Below are 23,358 nucleotides of genomic sequence, written 5' to 3'. Positions count from 1 at the left end.
TTGTTCAATTTTCAATCAAATATTAATATTAATTTACTTTTTTAAATGGCCTAAATTCCGTGCCGTTTAATTTTTGGTTAATTATTTTTTAATATTCTTTTTTTTTAAAACTATAATTTCACCTATGAACATGGTATGAATAAACGAATAAAACAACTACATATTCAAAGTAATGTAAAACCATGAAATGTTAATATTTAAACAAATTACACAAATTTAAAATTTGAAATCTTTAATGCCCAAAAACATAAAATGACAATGATTTCAACAGGAAAATATTCTATTAATTACTTCTCAACTTTCACATCTCTTAACAAATCCATTATCCTTTGCATCACATTGCTTATTAGGCTCCAAATATCTACATTTGTAATTAAAGAATCAAGAGAGCTGGAAATATAAGATTTCAAATATGAACGAATAGTTAAAAAAATTAATTAAAAAAGAATAGTTAATACTTAGAATAAAAGTTGTAGTTATTTGACAAATTAGCTTACCTTTCGACAATTGAAGCTACCAACAATTAACTCTCGCGCTTGTGATTGCAAAATATAAGAACCTGCAATGAATTTAACAAAAAAAAAAAAAAGATAAGATAAGAACAATAAAAAAAAAACAGAAAACGTGTCACACTTTTTTGGAGAAGGGTGGTTCTTCCTATGTACATTGATGCTTTCACAAACAAAAACAACAGAACTAAGAGAGATTAAATTGGTGGTGGTGGTTGACTGTGTTTCTTCTTGTATTTATAGCCATAAAGAGAGAGAGGCAAGCTATTACTGGTAATTGGTAATAATTGGTAATTGGTAATTGGTAATTCATTTGATTGCCATTCATATGTTTTCACCATTAACGTAATAATAACATATCTTTTGGTAATAATTGGTAATTGGTAATAAATAAATGGAATTGCAAACAACTAGGTATTAGAATATAATATATATGGAATTCAATTATAACTAATAGAATTCCATACAATTATAACTAATATATTTTTATATATTATTATATAGATATAGATTATTATTTCTACCATAATAAATAAATAAATAAATAAATCTATACCATAAACATTTGTCAGTGGTATTACATTAATGCATGTATATGTATTAATCTATAAAATACAAATATACTATCATAATAATTAATTACCATAAACAATTTTCAGTGGTATTACATTAATGCACGTATATGTATTAATCTATAAAATATAAATATACTATCATAATAATTAATTACTATAAACAATTTTCAGTGGTATTACATTAATGCATAATTACTAATATATTATGATTACCATAATTACTAATATTATGATAGAATAATATTAATTAATTCTAATTAAAATAATAATTACCATATTACTAAAATGCCCCTACGTTTGGGCGGGAAATTTTGGAGGAGGATAATGCTTTTATATATAGTATAGATTTCTTGTGTTTTTGCTTTGTTTATACTTATTATATGCGAGTAATTGGGTTATGGTTGTATTATCTATCTAAATGTTCTATTTGCAATTATTGCACAAATGATAGAATTCTTAACTTAGAATTCTTTGAGATTATAACAGATTTGTGCTAGAATCTTTCTAATATTTGGTGTGAAACATTCATTAGCATGCCATGCTAATAGAGAAATATAATTGTCCACAATGAGACTTGGGTATTCTAAGTTACTCTGATCTTTGCATAATCTCTATTTCCCACCATCCAGACTATATGAAAACTAGAAAAATAGGGAGTTTTTGATATTTTGTGTGCTTGAAGGATTTGAAATTGATATATTATGAGCATTGGGCAATTCTTAGTACTAAGCTAATTCTTATTTAAATGATCACAAGAGTGGCTTTTAGGCTAGAATTTCTACGTTGATTCGCTCAACCCTTGATACCATTTTAATGAATCTATTGGTATAATAAACATGCACTCATATTTGATATATATATATATATATATATAATTTTAAATAAATTAAACTTAGAGTAGTTCCAGAATTTTAATATTCCAATTCATTTTTGGTGGTTCTTGCATCTAATTAAGGAGCCCATCACCTACATGGCTACATACCATCCATTGGTATATGCATTTACTTCTCATGCTCCGATCCTCGATCCAGCTGAAGATAGAACCTGTCCGCGTTTATGGACCAAGGTCCACATGGCATTATGATCCAACTGAATTAAAAAAGACAAAATATATAATTCATACTTGTAAATTACAATACAGAATTTCATAACACAAGATGCATATATATGTTATATATTTACTTATTTTTCAAATATGATTTAAGTACATAATTTGTGTTCATAGGCACAAAATTTTATAATACAAAGACACAAAAATTCAAAACATAAGACATAATTACTAATTTGTTTCAAATACAAAATTCATACTTATAAGATGCAGAATTCCATAACGCAAGAAACAAAAAATCAAAATACAAAACACAAACACATGAATCATGGCTCATAGTGCAGTACTGCCGTGTGAACCCTGGCCCATAATATGACGACTGCCTGTTGGCTGTCCCCTACGTATTTAACAACATTGTTGAGCTTTCAATTCCCTAGCTACTCCACAATTGTCTAGCCCAAGAAAGCTTTCCATATTAATTGTTGATCTGGCTGGACAACGCCTTTATACTTCAATGATAATGCTCACTCATTATATCTTGCAAAAAATTGTGAAACTTAATTTAAATTATGTACATACGATTAACATATTATGTACATTTAATTAATAGATTATGTTATAATATTTTAATTGTGTGTACATAATTTGGATCATGCATGGTCCATAATACACAGTTGACTCTGATCTATGATGTAATTTGCAGATATTGATACAACTGATGCTTATTACGCGACAGCCTAGATAACGCGCTTGCATCATAATAACTTTGATGACTTGATGTAGCAAAACCATACAATTTTGAGGACCTTAGCCTTTGAATCATTGATCTACTTTAATGCATGTGAGTAGTTGAGGACCATGTAATGGGATCGGATCATGCATGCATGCATGCATGGATATATGTCAATTAAGGCTATTCTAGTAATTGTCGGGTGCCTCTTTCTTTCTGTTTTATCCATTTTTCATGTTAGGGAGGGTTTCGTCGTTTATTGGTTGCTGGCCCATCACCCTCACGTCCCTACCATGAGAAACTTGATTGCGAGAGGAAGTAAGTCGCGAGATATGCCTCAGTGATACAATAATATAAGAGGAGCAATTGGATGGCCACAATAGCCACACGCCTACACTCAGATTTTCACCAATGAGTCGGATCACAATCTTGACAAATAAATAAGTTGACATTTATTTAGTTACTAGTCTTTTCTGTGTATAATGCACAAAAACATATACCTAATATTTATATTTTTAAAAATAACTAACAAATCCTTACTAATTAAAATCTATATGAAATCAAATTTATTTATTATATTAATACAATATATAATGTCTGCAAATATTATTATCATTAAACAATATAAGGAAATATATGGTGAATGCATGTGCATGGTAACAATAATGGAAAAGATAACGGAAGTTATAACAGTAAAAATATTTATATTAAAAAAATTATATATATATATAGTATAACTCTAAAAACAGGATGTACACAATAATAACATTACAAACATCAACATAAATTAAGGATATAAGTTTTTAGATTTTCGTACATTACTCGCTTGACCAGGTTGACTGTGTATAACGAATTTTAAAGTAAAACTAACAATACACACATCCACGCACATACATACGTACATATATATTTTCATGCGGGCGTATGATAAGAAGCTAGCTTAGGTTGTTTTATACTGCCTGCGTGGAAGCAACGGGTACGGTTGGAGCAGTGGTCATCTCTGTTTCTGCAGATGATTTATTATCTTTTATGGCATTCTTAATATCGCCGTAAAAATAAGAAACGAATCCCCAGATCGAGAGGAAGAGGGCGATGCCTTTCTCGGCTTCGAACTTCTCATGGTAGAAGATGACGGCCAAGATCTCCGTTATGGGGAGCAGAACCGTGATTATGACACCAGAGAGCAATGATGAACCGTAGGTGATGACATCAATAGCTCCCACGAAGAAGAATTGCCATACAATCCCACTGAATACTGCTAATACGTAGTATTTTGTTACTCCCAGTTCAAATTCCCTTACCTCCCTTGGAATTACCTGTCAAATTCAATACCTATAGTATCAACATCAAAATTTGGTGAAAAGAGTAAAAGTTAAAAGTAGAATTGAGAGTAATATTTTGTTTAAAATATATGTTGTATAAACACTTTGACTTGTCAACTCCGTTCCCATGCTATAACGGACTCACAGAGTATTTGTAGTAACTAAAATATCAAGGGTCAATCTTATGCTCGAGATTGTATCACAAATACATATCCTTCTTCGTAAGACAAGTCATGTCAATATGTAAATATAATACTAATTAGGAATAAAGTGTAATTTGTTACTTATTATAGAAAATGTAAAACTTTTGAGAAAAAATTAAATACTTTTATATGTTGATATAAAAGTATTAAATATTATATTTATCTGTTGCAAAAATCCCCGCCTAGGCGTTAGGCGCTCCTAGATCGAGACGAATTGCTCCCTAGGCGTCTGTCTAGGTGGTCGAACGCCTAAGAGGCCGCCTAGCGCCTAACTCGGCCGAGTTGGTGACCGACTGGGCCGAATTTGGTAAGTTAACTCGCTCAACTCAGTAGAGTTAGCCGAGTTAACTCGAGCGAGTCGGCCTTGTTAATTTTATTATTATATTTATATATATTTAAATTTATTTATTTATATAAGTAAGAGAAGTAAGATATATATATATATATATATATATATATATATATATATATATATATATATATATATATATATATGACATACATCCACAAACATGAATTAATTTTTTATTTTTATAGGTCGCCGTCTAGGTACCGCCTAGACGCCTCCTAGATAGCTTAAGCGCTAGGCGCTAGTCTACCACCCGACTAGTGCCTAGCACCTACTGCAACCATGATATTAATTTGATCCGAAGATCTGTGAGACGATTTCACACAAGTATGAGCCTTAATCAAGTTAGGTATGAACGAGGTTTACCCTTTGTGTCCTTTGCTTTCGGTACCTACCTCAAAAAATATTTAAAAAAATGAAAGGTTATTTCGGTACCTACCTCAAAATCCTTGTTTATGATCATCCCGACAGTGGCGAAAATAGTACCGACAAAACCCATAATCATCTGAAATTCCAACACTAAACTTAAGCTAACCGCCTGCTTGGCCTTCAAATAACTCAGCTCTATCAATGGCAGAATCAGCCCGTACAACGCCGCCGCACCCACCGTCAAAACGAACCCTAAAATATAGGCCTTGTTTGACTCTCCGGCCGGGCGGTCACTTCCGGCTCGGAGCCCCAACAGCACTGCCCCCACTGTCAATAACACCACGGCGTTTACGATAAACGCCGTGAACTTTTGCTTCACCAGGAGAAAAGCGAATCCGGCCGTGAACGCCAGCTGGGTGGCTATGATGAGCGACGAGGTCGACACGGGGAGCTTCGCTATGCCGTAGGAGTAGAGATAGTTGTCCACGCCGACGAGAACGCCGAGGACTGCGGCGGCGATGGACAAAAACGGATTGATTAGGAATAACTTGGTGGTTTTAGAGCTTTCATCGCTACAAGCTCGCCGGCGCCGGTGATACGATACGAGAAGCGGGACGAAAAGGGCCGGGAAGCCGGCGGTTTGTAGCCAGCTGGAAAACCATATCCGGTTGCCGCCTCGGAGGAAGTAGAGGCGTATGAGCAAAGGGCCGCCGCAGTTTCCGATGGATAAGATTATACAGGACAAGAAAAGCAGGATTCTCTTCGTTCTTGTTCTCGTTTCGCCCTCCATTTTCAATGCTTTCAGATCTCACTCGTAAGTCAAAACTCGCACCATATATATATATATATATATATATATATATATTAGTAAATGTCAAGACTTGTGGGGTTGTGTGGGTTTGAGTATGCAATATTGATTCTTTGTGTTTTAGTAGGTTAGTAAGTTAGAAAATATTTAACAGAGTCAATAGTACTCACAAAAATTCTCATAGTTATTTACTGTTCTTTGAATTTATTCTATTAAATCTTTTGTACAAGTGATATTTATAAAATAAGTAGTAAGGTATTAGTTGATAACGTTTAATTTGAATGTATAAAAAAAGGACATATACAGATATATAAATAAATAAATTTTTATTACGGATTATTAAATATTTTTTCATAATTTATTGGTAGGGTTACGTTGTTATTGGACTCGGTGAAAAAATATCTTCAATTCCAAAAAAAAAAAAAAAAAAAAAAAAAAAAAAAGAGACAAAAAGCTCATCTTACAATTACTTTAAAATAAAAATGTAGGCCGGTATAACTATCACATTAATTAGTTGGACGGCAGAACTCTGGCAATCTATTATACGGAGTAGTCTATTTTTGCATTGGAAAATAATGAGTTAATAGAAAAGTGACAAATTATATTATAGACTAGGTTTTATCTTTTATGGTGGACTTTGATTCAAAATAACGACATTTTATATTAAATCTCAGCTAATGTATTTTATTTAATAACATCATGTACGGAGTATTATATTCATAATAATAGTTGTCATATATTCATAAACTTAAATCTTAATATAATGTTCATAAACACTAAGCTAAAAATAAATTTCAATGCATATAAACTTTATATTATAGACAGTTAGACACATCATGTTTAATAACATTCATCATGTACCATATTTATAATATTTGTTCTATATGTCCATAAGTTTAAACCTCAATATCCATAAACATTCAACTAAATGTGCATTATATATTTATATGTGTTTCTATTCATTCTATAGTAGGTTCATAATCATTTATAAGTTCATAAAAACAAAGCTTTTAAAAACATTCATCATGTACTATGTTCATAATATTTGTTATATATATGTTTATGACCATAAAAACTAAACTAAATGTACATCATATGTATTTTCAATCACTTTATAGTAAGTTCATATTGTTCTTTTTATATGTTCATAAAAACAATGTTTAATATACATAAACGTTACTATAAAGTAATAACTTTATGTATCTATAGATTTGCTTTTTAAAAAAAATTGTAAAAATGTATATTTATATGATAAAAGACCTCAATTAGAGCGTTTTAATTATATATTTTTATACATTAACTATATTTGTAAAAAAAAAAGACATAAATAAATTGAACTTGAGAAAAAAAATGTATAAGGAGAAAAAATAATGATGTGTTTGCATATGCATCTAAGCATGTTGTTACATGACCCTTGTCCATGATATAACTATTGTAGAATAGTTCACTTGCAAATACAAATGATTGGGATAACAATTTGCACTATCCAAACTATTAAAGATAGGCGATATGCTTTTAATTTGGATTTAATTTGTGATTGTGAAAATTTTAATTTATATTATTAAGCCAAAGTCTATAAACTGTTTATACAAGTATAGGGAAATAAAGCAAGTAATAAAAATAACAATAAAAAACTATTATACAAGACGAACTAAGCAACAAATAAATGAAAATAACTTAAATCATTAACCCTTAACATGACATATATTAATTTTTTTGAGTTAATTAAGCCTCTAGTTATTCTTCAATGCATTAAAAGTCTTTCTTTAATTTTTTTTTTTAAATTGTGTAATTAGGCAGCACCGTACGCACTAGTAAATGATTATAAGTAATTAAAGATCATGTTATTAACCTCTACAAATTATCATTTCTTATTAGTCACTCTTTAATTAAAAAAAAAAACTTTTTTCTTTTTGTTATTATTATGGACTATGTTGAATTAGCTTCGGTTGTTATACGGTGGATCATACCATCCACAACGTTGTGTGAACCATGATCCAATACAATGTCATTTTTAGTTGTTATCATGAACCAATAACATATCACATTACATATATGTATATTATTAAGTGAAACGATAGTAGAATTAAAATAATATTTTAGTGTTACTATAATAAAACTAGCTTAGTATGTATGAAAAATGAAACTAAAAAACAGAGTTCATGCAATAACGTAGATTGTCAAATGAACATAAAGTGTAATTAAAATGATGTTTAGCGTTATTATAATGAAATTAGTGTGTGCGAAAAATGAAACTATGAAAATTCATACAATAACGTATATTGTTAAATAAAACTGAAGTATAAACAAAATAATATATAAAACGTTATTTTACTTTATGGTTAATTTACCCTGTATACATGGACCATGGTCGACAATAAAATTTGCTGAATCAGCTTACATTAAGATAGAACATTGTCCCTACCAATTGAAGTCAACAATATTGTGCTACCTAGTCCCATTAATTCAACATCTAACGTAACCTCTCAATAATAACTTTTAATTAAAGAAGACCAGGCTTTGGGCTTGAAATTGAGAATTTAACTTTTTGACAAAAAAAATTAAAGAAAGACATTGTTGAAAAAGCCAGTTTAGTATGAGATAATTTCTAAGAAATTCAATTTGAGTAAGTACTGGATCTTCAAATTTATACGGCAATTATATGTTAACCTTTTATGTACTATATAAGAAAAACATCTCATATCGGTTAAATTCGTTATACGAAATATTCTTAATATAATTTACTTGTATAATTTGTGAGCCATTAAGAATTGAATTTATCATGTGTGTACGTTCGAATAGTAATTGTGAGTTTCTTTGATTATTAAAAAAAAATAGTATTTTACATTTGTTGGTATGATCAAACTGACTGCAATTTTTTTCTGTCCGTGAAGATCCCACCAGAGCGCCTGAATCCATAGACCGAACAGAAGCAAGCAATTAGCTGCGGTCAAAGATGGAGATTATGTAAATCGGCCGGTGAACAATATTTGCGCACGTTGTCTGTATAATATAGTTTTAGTTGTTTAATTAATAACATAATATGATGATTTATTAAGAATTTCGAAACCTTAATTAGCTTTCAGATTGATGATTTCTATGCAAGAACGATTTAAGTAAATTTGAATACATATGAAGACGTGCAATAGATAATTAATATGGGCAGACGGACGTACTTCTTGCATGTGGCTTATATTATATGTAGAAATGGAAGAAAAAATATATATTTTAAGAATATATTCTAATTAAAGTTATGATATTTACATTTCAATATATTATTTTTACTAATATAAGTTTTGATTATAATCCCTTTAAAAAAGCAAATGAGTTTTATTGGCCCATCAAAAGGGAAAATGGCATTATTATTATTCTAATCATGCAAAATTGTACAATCATTGACTTATAATCCTCATTTAACTTTCAGTGCTCAATTATTGAAAAAAAATAATAAATCTGATGATATATTTCTAAACAAATTTACATGCATATGACAAAAATTACTCTTGAACAACTTATGATTCAAGTAAAAAAAAAAATCTAATTTCTCTTGAACACAATCATTTGAGTTGTGAATAGAGTGATGATGGACTGAATTAATAGTACTCACATGCATTTATTTTGTATGTTACGTTCAAAATAAATATATAATTATATGAATGTATGAGCTGAGTTTGCTTCTTATCTACATACCTTCTTTTTTTTTTTTTTTTTTTTTCAGTCGAGTCTTTTAGTACGATTTAGACTCTATTAGAATGCAGTATATGTTCATAACTACTTTCTCAACCTATTGAAACACAAGAATTAATATTGCCTCCACTGAGGCTCGAACCCACCACCTCCCGTATAAAGGGAAGGGTTTGATGCCACTGGACCACAATGTCCTTGGCACTTATATATATATATATATAATGATATTGCGGTACAATTTGACCAATAACGGTGTGAATGTGTGACAACTAAATCTTGAATATGATAAGATTGCCTTTATTTTGTTAGCTAACAAGATTGAACAGTTAGGTACACACATTAAAAATAATAAATGATAGTATCTACTTAATTCGTATACCTATCAATTTTAATACTTTGTCAACTTGATGGAACATTGGAACCCCACATTGTATCTCTAGATGTTGCACGTGTAACATGCTTTAATTTATATGTTGTCTTCATGTACAAGTATATATTTACCTTCTAAATGGGTCGAACAGTTAATTTGATAATTATAAAATATCGAGTTTCATTACTCTTTATAGAAGCTTTCTAGTTTCTATAGATCTTTTTGACTTAAACTGGTCAACTACGGTGACGTAGTTCCCCCAAAGGGTACATTCAGAAAGTGGTTATTCTTTTGTGTATCCTTTTTCCAATTCTATAAGTTGTCATTGCATCTATAAAATTATACTCCTAACTAGAGTCTTATTTTTTTTTTATAATAATTATTTTTGTTAATCTAGTTCTTATTTTATATTGTTTTTGTTAATCTAGTGTTTGTATGTATTATTCTTTGTTGTTGTTGGTCAACTTTTTATTGCTTAGTTTATTATTTATTTCCTAATTCTAATGACTGGTAACTAATTTTTTTTTGAAGGTAAATGTAGTTATTCCATTAATTCATAACATAAAACGTTTACATCAATGATCAATGAAATGGTAAACCATTCCTTACAGTCAGACATAGAAACAACTTTTCTAACTATGCTATAGAAAACTTGAATCGCAGACTGTTTTATAACTATGAAGCTATATTTCTTCAGGGAGCTTAAAGCTTCATCAAAGATCTGGGTCTTCTTCATCATTCTTTTTTGTTCGCCCAGGATAAGATCAACACTTGTCAAAACCAAACTAAACGATTTATGCTAATGAAAATGAAAAGCTCGTGAAAGTAACGAGAGGGAAAAAGCTCGTGAAACTAACGAGAGGAAAACACAAAAATAGAGAAAATAAAAAGTGGGTAAAGTCAAAGTAGGGTTGGGAGTTCAAGACTACCAACACAAACCCGAATACCTACCTACTATTATTTTATTCAAAGGGAGAGAAAAAGGAAGAAGAAGATCTGTGGCGGTGGTCGGAGGCGGACGGAGCTGCGACGGTGGTCGGGGCGAAAAAAGAGCGAGAGCAAACATAGAAGGTGACCAAAACCGCCGGCTCAAAGCTCCATCAGAGCTCCGGCCGGAGGCCTGCGGTGGAAGCCGAAGTTGAGCAGCAGAGAAAGGCGTTTGATTTTAGAGAGAAAAGGGAGGCAGCATTAGGGTTTTTCGATTGATGATATAACTGACTAATTAATGAATATGAATACTTTTGACTGGTAACTAATTTAATTACTTGCTTTTACACGCCAGAGTCGCAAACATTTCAAGTATGAAAAATGAAAAAGATAACGGAAATTATGTATGGTAACAATAATGAAAACATAAGGAAATATATAGTGGATGCATGTGTATAGTAACAATAATGAAAAAGATAACGGAATTTGTAATAGTAGGAAAAAATTATATAGTATAACTTAAAAAACACGATGTACAAAATAATTAACATTACAAACATGAGCAAAATAATTAACATTACAAACATAGCATAAATTAAGGATAAAACTTTTTAGATTTTCATACATTACTCGCTTGACCAGGTTGACTGTGTATAATGAATTTTAAAGTAAAACTAACAATACACACATGCATGCACATACATACATATATATATATTTTGATACGGGCGTATAATAAGAAGTTAGCTTAGGTTGTTTTATACTGGCTGCGTGGAAGCAAGGGTTGGATGAGTGGTGATCTCTGTTTCTGCAGATTCATTAACTTTGATGGTATTCTTAATATCGCCGTAAAAATAAGAAACGAATCCCCAGATGGAGAGGAAGAGGGCGATGCCTTTCTCGGCTTGGAACTTCTCATGGTAGAAGATGACGGCCAAGATCTCCGTTATGGGGAGCAGAACCGTGATTATGACACCTGACAGCAATGATGAACCGTAGGAGATGACTCCAAGAGCTCCCACGAAGAAGAATTGCCATATAATCCCACTGAATACTGCTAATACGTAGTATTTTGTTACTCCCAGTTCAAATTCCCTTGCCTCCCTTGGAATTACCTGTCAAATTCAATACCTATATTATATTATTACTGCTGTGTATATATATATATATGCTATATATGCTATACTTTGGGTTTAAACCTACTAAACTTGTGGGCTAGGGAAATTGTGAGAGGAGATAAATTACGGGATGTGTCTTAAGGATGTGATTCTCTCAAATTGAGGATTCAAACTGGCATTTTTGCTCGATGAGTTACTACAGTCAAAGTCAACAGTTTGACAACTAAACTATGCCCTGATGACTTGTATGTTGTACTTTGAGACATTAGGTAAGAGGATCAAAGCCCGAAGTCCACTATATTGAGTGAAGCTCTCACATGATGTTGTTAGGGCTCAATCTTATGTTATTACTCATAATTTATCACTTCGAACCAACTGAGCTACTTGTGCGAGTTATATTTTTATTCCTATTGAATATTTCCTATTAGAATTCTTCTTTCTAGGTGAATTAAAATATGAGTTCTACTACATGTACTGTATTTCTTATTTCTACTAGTTCACTTTACTCCCTAATGTGATAATTGATGATTAGTTACCAAAATGTCAACATCATGGGAGAGGAGTAAAAGTTGAAACTTGAAAGTAGAATTTAAAAGTAGTATGTAGTATTTTCTTTAAAATATAAGCTTATCAACACTTTGACTGGTCAACTCCCATTCTATAACGGAGTCACATAGTCAAATTTGTAGTAACTAAAATACCAAGTGTCACTTTGTTCAAAAAAAATAAATAATTAATTAAGTGTCACACTTATGTGGTACCGTCTCACGGATCCTTGTTCATGAGATAAATCGTGTCAATATGCAAATGTAATACATATACTAGCAAATGTAATACTAATCATAAATAAAGTATTTGTTATTTATCAGAAAAATCTCATGGATAAAGATTTATTTGTATGACCCTTAAGAGCCAGTTAGTTATGAAACCTTTGTGCGTGTCCTTTGTTTTCTGTACGTACCTAAAATAATATTTAGAAAAATGAAAGGTTATTTGCGTACGTACCTCAAAATCCCTGTTTATGATCATCCCGACAGTGGCGAAAATAGTACCGACAAAACCCATAATCATCTGAAACTCCAACACTAAACTAAAGCTAACTGTCTGCTTGGCCTTCAAATAACTCAGCTCTATCAATGGCAGAATCAAGCCGTACAACGCCGCCGCACCCACCGTCAAAACGAACCCTAAAATATAGGCCTTGTTTGACTCTCCGGCCGGGCGGTCACTTCCGGCTCGTATCCCCAAAATCACCGCCCCGACTGTCAATAATACCACGGCGTTTACCGAAAACGCCGTGAACTTTTGCTTGACGAGGAGGAAAGCGAATCCGGCCGTGAAGGCCAGCTGGGTGGCTATGATGATAGACGAGGTCGACACGGGAAGCTTCGCCATGCCGTAGGAGTAGAGATAGTTGTCCACGCCGACGAGAACGCCGAGGAGTGCGGCGGCGATGGACAAAAACGGTGATATTAGGAAGAACTTGGTGGTTTTGGAGCTTTCATCGCTACAAGCTCGGCGGCGGCGGTGATAAGATACGAGAAGCGGGATGAAAAGGGCCGGGAAGCCGGCGGTTTGTAGCCAGCTGGAAAACCATATCCGGTTGCCGCCTCGGAGGAAGTAGAGGCGTATGAGCAAAGGGCCGCCGCAGTTTCCGATGGATAAGATTATACAGGACAAGAAAAGCAGGATTCTCTTCGTTCTTGTTCCCGTTTGGCCCTCCATTTTCAATGCTTTCTGATCTCACTTGGAAGTCAAAACTCGCAGCACATATATATAGATTTACATATTCAAATGAGAATACCCATTAAAATGAGAACGTGAGAACTAGTCTGAACTCACAGTGTGTCAGTGTGTGTATATATATTTATTGCAATGGGTTGCGAATTTTTCTATAAATTAAAGAGCTTTTTAGTAAATCAAAGCTATAAAATACTGTGCATTGTTTGTAATTAAATTTCTCATATTTATGTCAAGAACTTGGGAGTGTCGTGGGTTTGAGTATGCGATATTGTTTTAGTAGGTTGAGAAAATAGTTAAGTCTGTAGTATTTAAAAAATTTCTCATATTTATTTACTGTTGATAACAGGGTCTATAGTACTTAAGGTATTAGTTGATAACGTTTAATTTGAATGTATAAAAAGGACATGCATATACAGATATATAAATAAATATTTTTTTTTACGGATTATTAAATATTTTTTTCATAATTTATTGGTAGGGTTACGTTGTTATTGGACTCGGTGAAAAAATATCTTCAATTTCAAAAAGAAGAAGAAGATGACAAAAAGCTCATCTTACAATTTTTTTTTTTTTTTTTTTGCATTGGAAAATAATGAGTTAATTGAAAAGTGACAAATTATATTATTGACTAAGGTTCATCTTATATGATAGATTTTGATTTAAAATGACGTTATTTTATATTAAATTTTAACTAATGTATTTTAATAGGGAATATTCATATAATAACTATATTGTCAAATAAAACTGAAGTATAAATAACATATTTTGTCAAATAAAACTAAAGAATAAATAAAATGATAAAACATTATTTTACTTTATAGTTAGTTTACACTTTACAGTACTACTACATGGACGACCATAGTCTACAGTAAAATTTGCCGATTGTGCTTACATTAAGATAGAATATTGACATTGTCCCTGCCAATTGAAGTCAACAATATTGTGCTACCTAGTCCCATTAATTCAACATCTAACGTAACCTCTCAACAATAACTTTAAATTAAAGAATGACGATTCTGATCCTTATGATTGGAAATTCAATTTTTTTAAAAGAAAATTAAAGAAAGACATTGTAGAAAAAATCAACTCGTATGAAATAATTTATAAGAAATTCAATTTGAGTAAGTACTATACGACAATTATATATACATTAACCTTTTATGTACTATATAAAAAAACATCTCATATCAATTAAACTCGTTACACGGAATATTCTTAATATAATTTACTTGTATAATTTGTGAGCCATTAAAAACTGAATTTATTATGTGTACCTTCGAGTAGTAATTGTGAGTTCTTTGATTATTAAAAAAATATTATTTTACTTTGTCGGTATGAATCCATATACCGAACAGAAGCAAACAATTAGCTCCGGTCAACGATGGAGATTAGGTCAATCGGCCGGTGAACAATATTTGCGATTTTGCGCACGTTGTTTTTAGTTGTTTAATTAATAACATAATATGATGATTTATTAAAAATTTCGAAACCTTAATTAGCTTTCAGATTGATGATTTCTATGCAAGAACGATTTTTTTTTTTTTTTGATAATAATTCCTCGAGACTAATTCATTGAATCATAAGCGGAAATGTTTACAAGAAAGATTAATGGAATGGACAAACATTCTTTACAGTCAGACATAGAAACAAATTTTCTAACAATGTTATCGAAAACTTGAATCGCAGACTGTTTCACAAATTTGAAGTTGAAGTCGACAGGAGCACTCCAAGCTTCTTTACTGTCAATAGTAATTTGGTCAAACATAACGAAGGCATACTCTAGTTCAAAAGTCGTTGACACCACCCGAGTATCAATCTTCATTCGTTTGTGGTTCACATATGCCATGACCAATTATCGTTCTACGTACGCTTATAACAAGAACTCGCCAAAAAAACGAGAGGGAATAAACTCGCAAAAGAAGCGAGAGGGAATAAACTTGCTAAAGATGCGAGAAGCAACAAATTCGATAAATAAACGAAAGATATAATAGCAACAAAACTTACTAATAAAAAAACAACACTGCTTTGAATCAAGAAAAATCACTCCTTCCTATTTCACCTTTTGCAAAACCCAAAACCTTCTTTTCCTTATTCAATGGTGATGTACTTCTTGACAGATCCGAAGCTGGGGAAGAGGAATAATGTCGGAAGGGAAGGAAAAGGGGTGGCGATAGCCGAAGAACACGGCGACAGTGCAAGATCGTAGGTGTGGTGGACGGCGATGGGGGAGGCGAAAATGGAGAGGAGAGGCAGAGAGAAAAGAGCAAAAGAAAATGACAATCGTGAAGAGGAGAAGACGCCGCCTCCGCTAAGCATGCGGAGGCGGCGGCTGCCGAACCAAGGAAAAGAAGAAGCAAAGAGTTTAGAGAGAAGGAGGAGCCTTCTAGGGTTTTTTTTTTTAATTGCAAGAACGATTTAAGTAATGTGTAGAGTTGAACTGGATAATTAATATGGGCAGACGAACTGCTTGCATGTGGCTTATATTATATGTAGAAATGGAAGAAAAAAAATATATTTTAAGAATATATTCTTATTAAAGTTATGATATTTACATTTCAATATATTATTTTTACTAATATAAGTTTTGATTATAATTATCTATTGCACGTCTTCATATGTGTAGAGTTGAATACATATATATGAAGACGTGCAATAGATAATTAATATGGACAGATGGACTATTTTCATGTGGCTTATATTATATGTAGAAATGGAAAAAAAAATATTTTAAGAATATATTCTAATTAAAGTTATGATATTTACATTTCAATATATTATTTTTACTAATATATAAGTTTTGATTATAATTCCTCTAAAAAGTAAATGAGTTTTATTGCCCCATCAAAAGGGAAAGTGACATTATTCTTATTCTAATCATGCAAAATTATGGTTCCCAAGTTAACAATCATTTATTAATCATTGACTTATAATCCTCATTTAACTTTTAGTGCTCAATTATTGAAAAAAATCTGCTGATATATTTCTAAACAAATTTACATGCATGACAAAAATTGAGGTAATTCCATTTATTATCCTGGATTTATAGGTGACAGTATACTTTTAGTCATTTTTTTTTATCAAAACATTCACATTTGGTCCTAGTATTATTGTGGCATGACCATTTTTATTCTCCGTCAACAAAATCGTTAACATCTTATTAAATACAAATGCATTTCGATCGTTTTTATATAAAGTGAGTTGACCACGCTATATATATATATTTTTTTTTTTTTGAAAAAATATGTAATTGAAGACCGAAGTGCCTTTGTATTTAAGGGCGTTAAAAAAGTTTCGTTGATAGGGGACCAAAAATGATCATGCCAAAATAATACTAGGATCAAATGTGAATGTTTTAATAAAAAAGGAACCAAAAATGGACCATCACATATAAATCTAGAACCAAAAATATAATTACCTCACAAAAATTACTCTTGAACAACTAATGATTCAAGTAAAAAAAAAATCTAATTTCTCTTGAACACAATCGTTTGAGTTGTGAATAGAGTAATGATAGACTAAATTAATAGTACTCACATGCATTTATTTTGTATGTTACGTTCGAAATAAATATATAGTCTGGTGGATCGCCCAGCAGTGCAAAATCATGGCGAGCCAATGAACTTTCCGGCTGGTCACCCTGGTGGTAGACCACATTGGTGATGATGTTTTTCCCTTTGTTGGAGCCACGGACTACCGTGTGCTCTGACTCTGCCGCTGCTTGCCTTGAACTCCTGCCTCTACCACCCATGCCTCTCTGCACTCTGCGAAGTGGTGGATTGTACTGATACGGTTGGACATTATAGGATGCTATCCTTTGGAGATCTACATTGCTTCTCTGGACTGTAATGTTTTTAGATTGCCGGTAATTGGTCCTAATCTGTGAAAGTGGACCACTTATATTACAGTCTTCCATATATCTTCCTTCCTCTTCATTCTGGGGACCCTGTTCAAACCTATCAAGACCATCTAGAATAGCAAATCGCGAATGGGTTTCCACACCCACAGTTGTGGTGCCTGGAGTGACAGGGAACCTGCCTGTGGGTTGGCGACCGTTCATTGGTCGATTACCACCCCTTCCTTGACCTCTTCTATCCCTGCGAGGCACCAGCATCCAAGGCCCATAATTTTCCTTTAGCTGATGAGTGTGTGTTGCCATCTGAGGTGCCATTTCCGGGTGCCCCTCCTCTTCTTGACCTCGATCAGCCTCCTCAGGATTGCCATCTCCTTTCGATGCAGCCCTACCACACTTTTCGTGTTTATGCCCATACAGACCGCATTTGAAACATACCAGGTGGATGCCTTCATAGGTGATAGGCCAGGCCTTCTGTTCTAGTGTGAATTTCGAAAGCAGGGGCTTGGACATATCAACCTCGATACAGACTCTAGCAAACTTACCTTTAGAGACTAGACTAGTTATATTGTCAACTTTGATGGGGCGTCCTACATTCTTGCCAATCTTTAACAAAAAATCATCTTCAAAATATTCTATGGGAAGCGTAGGGAACCGTACCCAGACTAGCAGCTTCTCTGTTCTTAATGATAGTATCTCTTTAATTCTTATACCTAACAATTTTAATTTTTTGTCAAATTGATGGAAAATTGGAACCCCAACATTGCATCTCTAGATGTTGCACTTGCAACATGCTTTATATGTTATCTTCATGTACAAGTGTATTTACCTTCTAAATGGATCAAACAGTTAATTTGATAATCATAAAATATCTGTCAGTTATGGTGCCTACTTCTTCCAAAAGACACTTTCAGTAAGTGGTTATTCTTTTGTGTGTCCTTTTCCCAATCCTATAAGTTGTCATTACATCTATAAAATTATACTCTCTGAGTCTTATTTGTTTTTGCTAATCTAGTGCTTATTTTATCTTGTTTTTGCTAATCTAGTGCTTACATGTATTCTTCTTTGTTGTTGACTTTTTATTGCTTAGTTTATTATTTATTTCCTAATGCTAATGACTAATAACTAATTACTTGCTTTTACACGCGGAGTCGCAAACATTATAATATTGATAACTGAAGAAATCAAATACTTTAAAAGTCAATTAAAGTGTATGATTGATTAAAAAAATTACTTTAGTAATTATTAGTGACAGATCATTTTCACATGCATTAGTGCATTACTCCACTAAAGCATGTGACAATTTGACTATGATCTTATACTAGTAACACGGAAACAATTTAATCATTAATAATATGGCAAATTATGCTATGGACCTGGTCCACGTTGCAATGTGAATCCGGGTCTATTTTCACAAATTTTGAACTCTATATTCACAATTTTAGATCTCAATATACAAAATTACATTATTCAATATTTACAATTTTTAAATTCTATATTCACAATTTTGTTATATAGATTCAAAAACTGTGTTTTACTGTTAAATATAAAGTTATGAAATTGTGAATATAGAGTTTTAAAATTGTGAACATAGACCGGATTATTGTGTGGACCATACTATCAAATAATGCACATTCAATATAAAAATAATGTACATTCAGTACAAAAATAATGTACATTTAGTACATTAAAATGTACATTTTATTATGGTCCACACAGCTGTGTGGACCAATAATTTGCCGTGATGGGCCTAGTTGGGCTTCAAATAATCTATGCTTCAAAGTGGGCCTCATTTATTCATCGCGCCAACATTACAATTAAAAATAATAATAATATTAATTTTACTCTTCTAATTTTTTTGGGGTTAAATGTAATGATAATGTACACATTACACAGATATGTATAATATTAAAGTAACTAATTTAATTACTTGCTTTTACACGCCGGAGTCGCAAATATTATAGTATTGATAACTGAAGAAATCAAATACTATAGAGTCAATTAAGGGACTATCTGGCAGCTGAATGGCCTGGTGCGTATTTAGTCTTAATTTTTAAATTGGTAAAGGACATGATTTAAAAAAAAAAAAAAAATGCTTTAGTAGTTATTAGTGACAAATCATTTTCACATGCATTGATCCACTACCACTAAAGCATGTTACAATTTGACTTTGATCTTATAATAGTAACACCGAAATAATTTAATCATTAATAATTTATACCATATATATGAAGTTCCAGTGACCACTGACCACGTAGTAAACATTATACCAGTGATGATGGGCCTAGTTGGGCTTCAAAATATCTATGCTTCAAAATGGGCCCCATTTATTCCTCGGGCCAACATTACAGTTAAACAGTTATTATGCCATAGATCCGGGTCCACCTTGCAAGGTGAACCCAGGTCCATGTTCACAATTTCATAACTCCATGTTCATAATTTCATAACTCAATGCTCATAATTTCATAACTTCATATTCACAATTTCATAACTTCATATTCACAATTTCATAGCTCAATGTTCACAATTTCATAACTCGATGTTCACAATTTTATAACTCTATGTTCAACAGTATGAAAATTCTATGTTCAATAGTATAACATAATTTTTGAATCTATATAACAAAATTGTAAATATAAGGTTCACAAATTGTAAATATTGAGTAATGTAATTTTGTATATTGAAATCTAAAATTGTGAATATAGAGTTTTAAAATTGTGTACATAGGGTTCTAAATTTGTGAATATAGAGCCAGGTCCACCTTGCAAGATGGACTAAGGTCCACAGCATAATTTGCCACAGTTAAAAATAATATATTACATTTACTCTTGTAATTTTTTTTAAAGTAATGATAATATAATGGGGTTAAACATTGTAATAGGAAGTTTTCTCAAAAAGTAATAAAAATATGATGATTTTAAAAGTTGGACAAAAATGGAAAAAGAGTATTTGGGACTTGTGTTTGAAGTCAGAAACGCAAGTCCCAAATGCGTTTGTTAATTTATTTTTATTTTTCAATTGTTGACTACAAGCGCAAGTCTCACATACGTCTAAAATACTTCAGAAACGCAAGTGGTTCATTATTAAAAAAAATTGTCGCCTTCTCCGGTGGCAGGACAAGGCGACCAGAGTTGGACTGGACTTGAGTTTGTGGTCAACGATTGTAAAAAAAAATTAATTAACAAACGCATTTGGGACTTGCTTTTCTGACCTCAAATGCAAGTATCAAATGCTCATTTCTTATTTTTGTCCCGTTTTTAAAATCGTTATATTTTTGTATATACACATTACACATATATGTATATAATCAAAGCAATTAATTATTCCATGGACTCGAATAAAAAATACACCATTCATATACTTAAAATTATTCCATGGACTCGAATAAAAAATACACCATTCATATACTTAATGTCTCCAATTGAATTCACAATTTACATATTGAATGTTTACAATTCAATACGTAAATGGGTTCAGATCTACCTCCATGGTATCACTATTGACTCTTTACTCAGCCATTATGAATTAGACTCCAATTTACCTCTTTTGTTGTGCAATCAAGTGATGACGCTAGTAATTGGGCATTACCCAAAAAAAAAAAAAATTAAATTAAATAGGAAGAGTTTGAGAAGGGTTAAGGTCTTGAGATTCTTCATGGTCCTTGGACTCCTTACTAGTCTGCATTTCGCCATAGAAGTAAGAAACGAAGCCCCAGAGAGCCAAGACAAGAGACAAAGCCTTCTCTCCTCGGAATTTTTCATGGTAAAACAAAACGCCCAAAACCTCCGTCACCGGAGTTAATGCGGAGATTATGATTCCCGACATTAACGACGAACCGAAACAGCTCACACCCACAACTCCCATGAAAAACAACTGCCAAAGAACCGCACTCCCAATACACACTGCAATGTACTTACCCACTCCCATCGAAAACGCTTTTGCTTCGTCTGGAATCGTCTGCATGATAAGGGATATGATGAGAAAAATAGTCTTTTAGGAATTTTCCCAAACACTTGGTGTGCATAAATTGTACGTTTAATTCAATGAATACCTTGAAATCCTTGCTTACGAGCAATCCGAAGCTACAGAAAGAGGTGGAGAAGAAACACATGACCAATTGCATCTCCAACACCAGCGTATACGTAATCGCCTGTTTCGCGGTCCTGTACGTAAGCTCTATCCATGGCAGAACGAAGCCGTACAAGCAAGCGGCGGTGAGCGTCAATACAAACCCTAAGATGTACTCCTTTTCGGTCTCGCCGGGGGGGCGGTCGCCGCTGGCGCCAATGGCCAAGCATCCGGCTCCGATCGTGAGCAGCACGATGGCGTTCACCGACGCGGCGGTGAATTTCTGGTTCACTAGAAGACGCGCGAAGCCGGCGGTGAAGGCTAGCTGTGTGGCGATGAGGAGAACGGTGGTGGAGACGGGGAGCTTCGACAGGCCATACGCGTAGACGTAGTCGTCGACTCCGGTGAGAACGCCGATAATGGCGGCCTTCATGAATATCCTAGGCGTTATGAATAGCAATTTCGCGTTTGATCCTTCGGATCTGCGTCGCTGGATATAGGTGAGAAGCAATGGGATCAAATTCATGGGCCAACCGCCCGTCTCCATCCAACTGGAGAACCATACACTTTTGCCTCCGTCGAGGAAGTAGAGGCGCGTGATCAAAGGGCCGCCGCAGTTGCCTATGCCTAATATAATACAGTTAAAGATTAGCAGTAGTCGTCTCTTCTTCCTGGAAGGGTCAGCCTGAGATGTTATCTCCATTATTTCCAAATCCCTAAGATCAGATGAGATCAGAATAGATTTGTTTTCTGAGACCAATGACGACAATGGCGCAAGATTTAATCGGCCAACTAACAGATAATGAAGTCACAAAAACAACTTCCAATTGAGACTACGTTTGCGGCTGAACACTCCTGATGTTTAGGCCGACTAATTCCTACTTCTAATCATTTCTCATCAGTGCCGCGTAATCTGTCGATTTTTTAGTGAGTTTGTCGAGACGCACGTACGCCTGGTAATTTCGATGGGAGAGAATGTATGTTTGGAATTGGACTGTCGAGGGGACTGACCTTCGCGTCTATTAAACAAGGAGCGGATGGGCAGAATTAGTGAGATTTATTGCCTTACCAAAATACTTTATTTTTTTCTAAGTTGGGGAGATTATCTCTTTTTTTGGTAGTATGTTAGAACCAAATCCCAACAGTGATTGACCTGGGATTTGATGACATTTATCGGCGTTTGATTATTAAATAAAATATAAATATGATGATAGAAAATTAAATGGATACAATATATTTAGAGATTAGGGAATGCTTTTTTTTTTTTTGTTTGAATACTATTGACTCTATTGCAATGCAATATTGACTCCACTGAAACTCAAACTCACCCCTCCCGTGTAGGGGTGCAATCGAGTGCCACTTATCTACAAAATTTTTGGCAATTGCCCTTCCATGCATAAATGTGCAATTGCCATTAATGGCCTTCCTTTAATAGATCGTTGCCATAATTATATTATCTTAACGATAATTTTGACCAGGCCATCCACTTCCATGGACCTGCAGATCACCACAAGTCCACAACTATCATGGGCCTTTACACCTCAAGTAGAACACTTAAGGGCCGACCAATCAGGCCCTAGTATCCCATTGATCCATCAATTTCCTTATTTCTACATACCTTTTTTTTTTTTTTTTTTTTTTTTTTTTTTTTTTTTTTTTTTCCCTTTTTTTTTTTTTTTAAA

At 33.0% G+C, this 23,358-nt stretch overlaps 3 protein-coding genes across 3 annotated transcripts; all 3 read right to left on the bottom strand.

The window, feature by feature from the left end:
* Positions 1–3,615: 3,615 nt before the first annotated feature.
* Positions 3,616–5,917, bottom strand: LOC116017588 (purine permease 3-like). The gene is made up of 2 exons (XM_031258197.1): positions 5,176–5,917; positions 3,616–4,178 (listed from the first exon to the last, which is right to left on the bottom strand). Exons 1-2 carry the CDS (start codon positions 5,893–5,895, stop codon positions 3,813–3,815), a joined length of 1,086 nt encoding a protein of 361 aa, XP_031114057.1. The 5' UTR covers positions 5,896–5,917; the 3' UTR covers positions 3,616–3,812.
* Positions 5,918–11,513: 5,596 nt separating this feature from the next.
* LOC116033076 (purine permease 3-like) lies at positions 11,514–13,858 on the bottom strand. The gene is made up of 2 exons (XM_031275833.1): positions 13,021–13,858; positions 11,514–12,012 (listed from the first exon to the last, which is right to left on the bottom strand). Exons 1-2 carry the CDS (start codon positions 13,738–13,740, stop codon positions 11,656–11,658), a joined length of 1,077 nt encoding a protein of 358 aa, XP_031131693.1. The 5' UTR covers positions 13,741–13,858; the 3' UTR covers positions 11,514–11,655.
* Positions 13,859–20,946: 7,088 nt separating this feature from the next.
* On the bottom strand, positions 20,947–22,648 carry LOC115998196 (purine permease 3-like). The gene is made up of 2 exons (XM_031237693.1): positions 21,660–22,648; positions 20,947–21,565 (listed from the first exon to the last, which is right to left on the bottom strand). Exons 1-2 carry the CDS (start codon positions 22,377–22,379, stop codon positions 21,218–21,220), a joined length of 1,068 nt encoding a protein of 355 aa, XP_031093553.1. The 5' UTR covers positions 22,380–22,648; the 3' UTR covers positions 20,947–21,217.
* Between the last annotated feature and the right edge of the window lie 710 nt (positions 22,649–23,358).

The sequence above is a fragment of the Ipomoea triloba genome, chromosome 1, assembly GCF_003576645.1.
Source record: "Ipomoea triloba cultivar NCNSP0323 chromosome 1, ASM357664v1".
NCBI lineage: Eukaryota > Viridiplantae > Streptophyta > Magnoliopsida > Solanales > Convolvulaceae > Ipomoea > Ipomoea triloba.
This window is presented reverse-complemented; position numbering and strand designations above follow the sequence as displayed.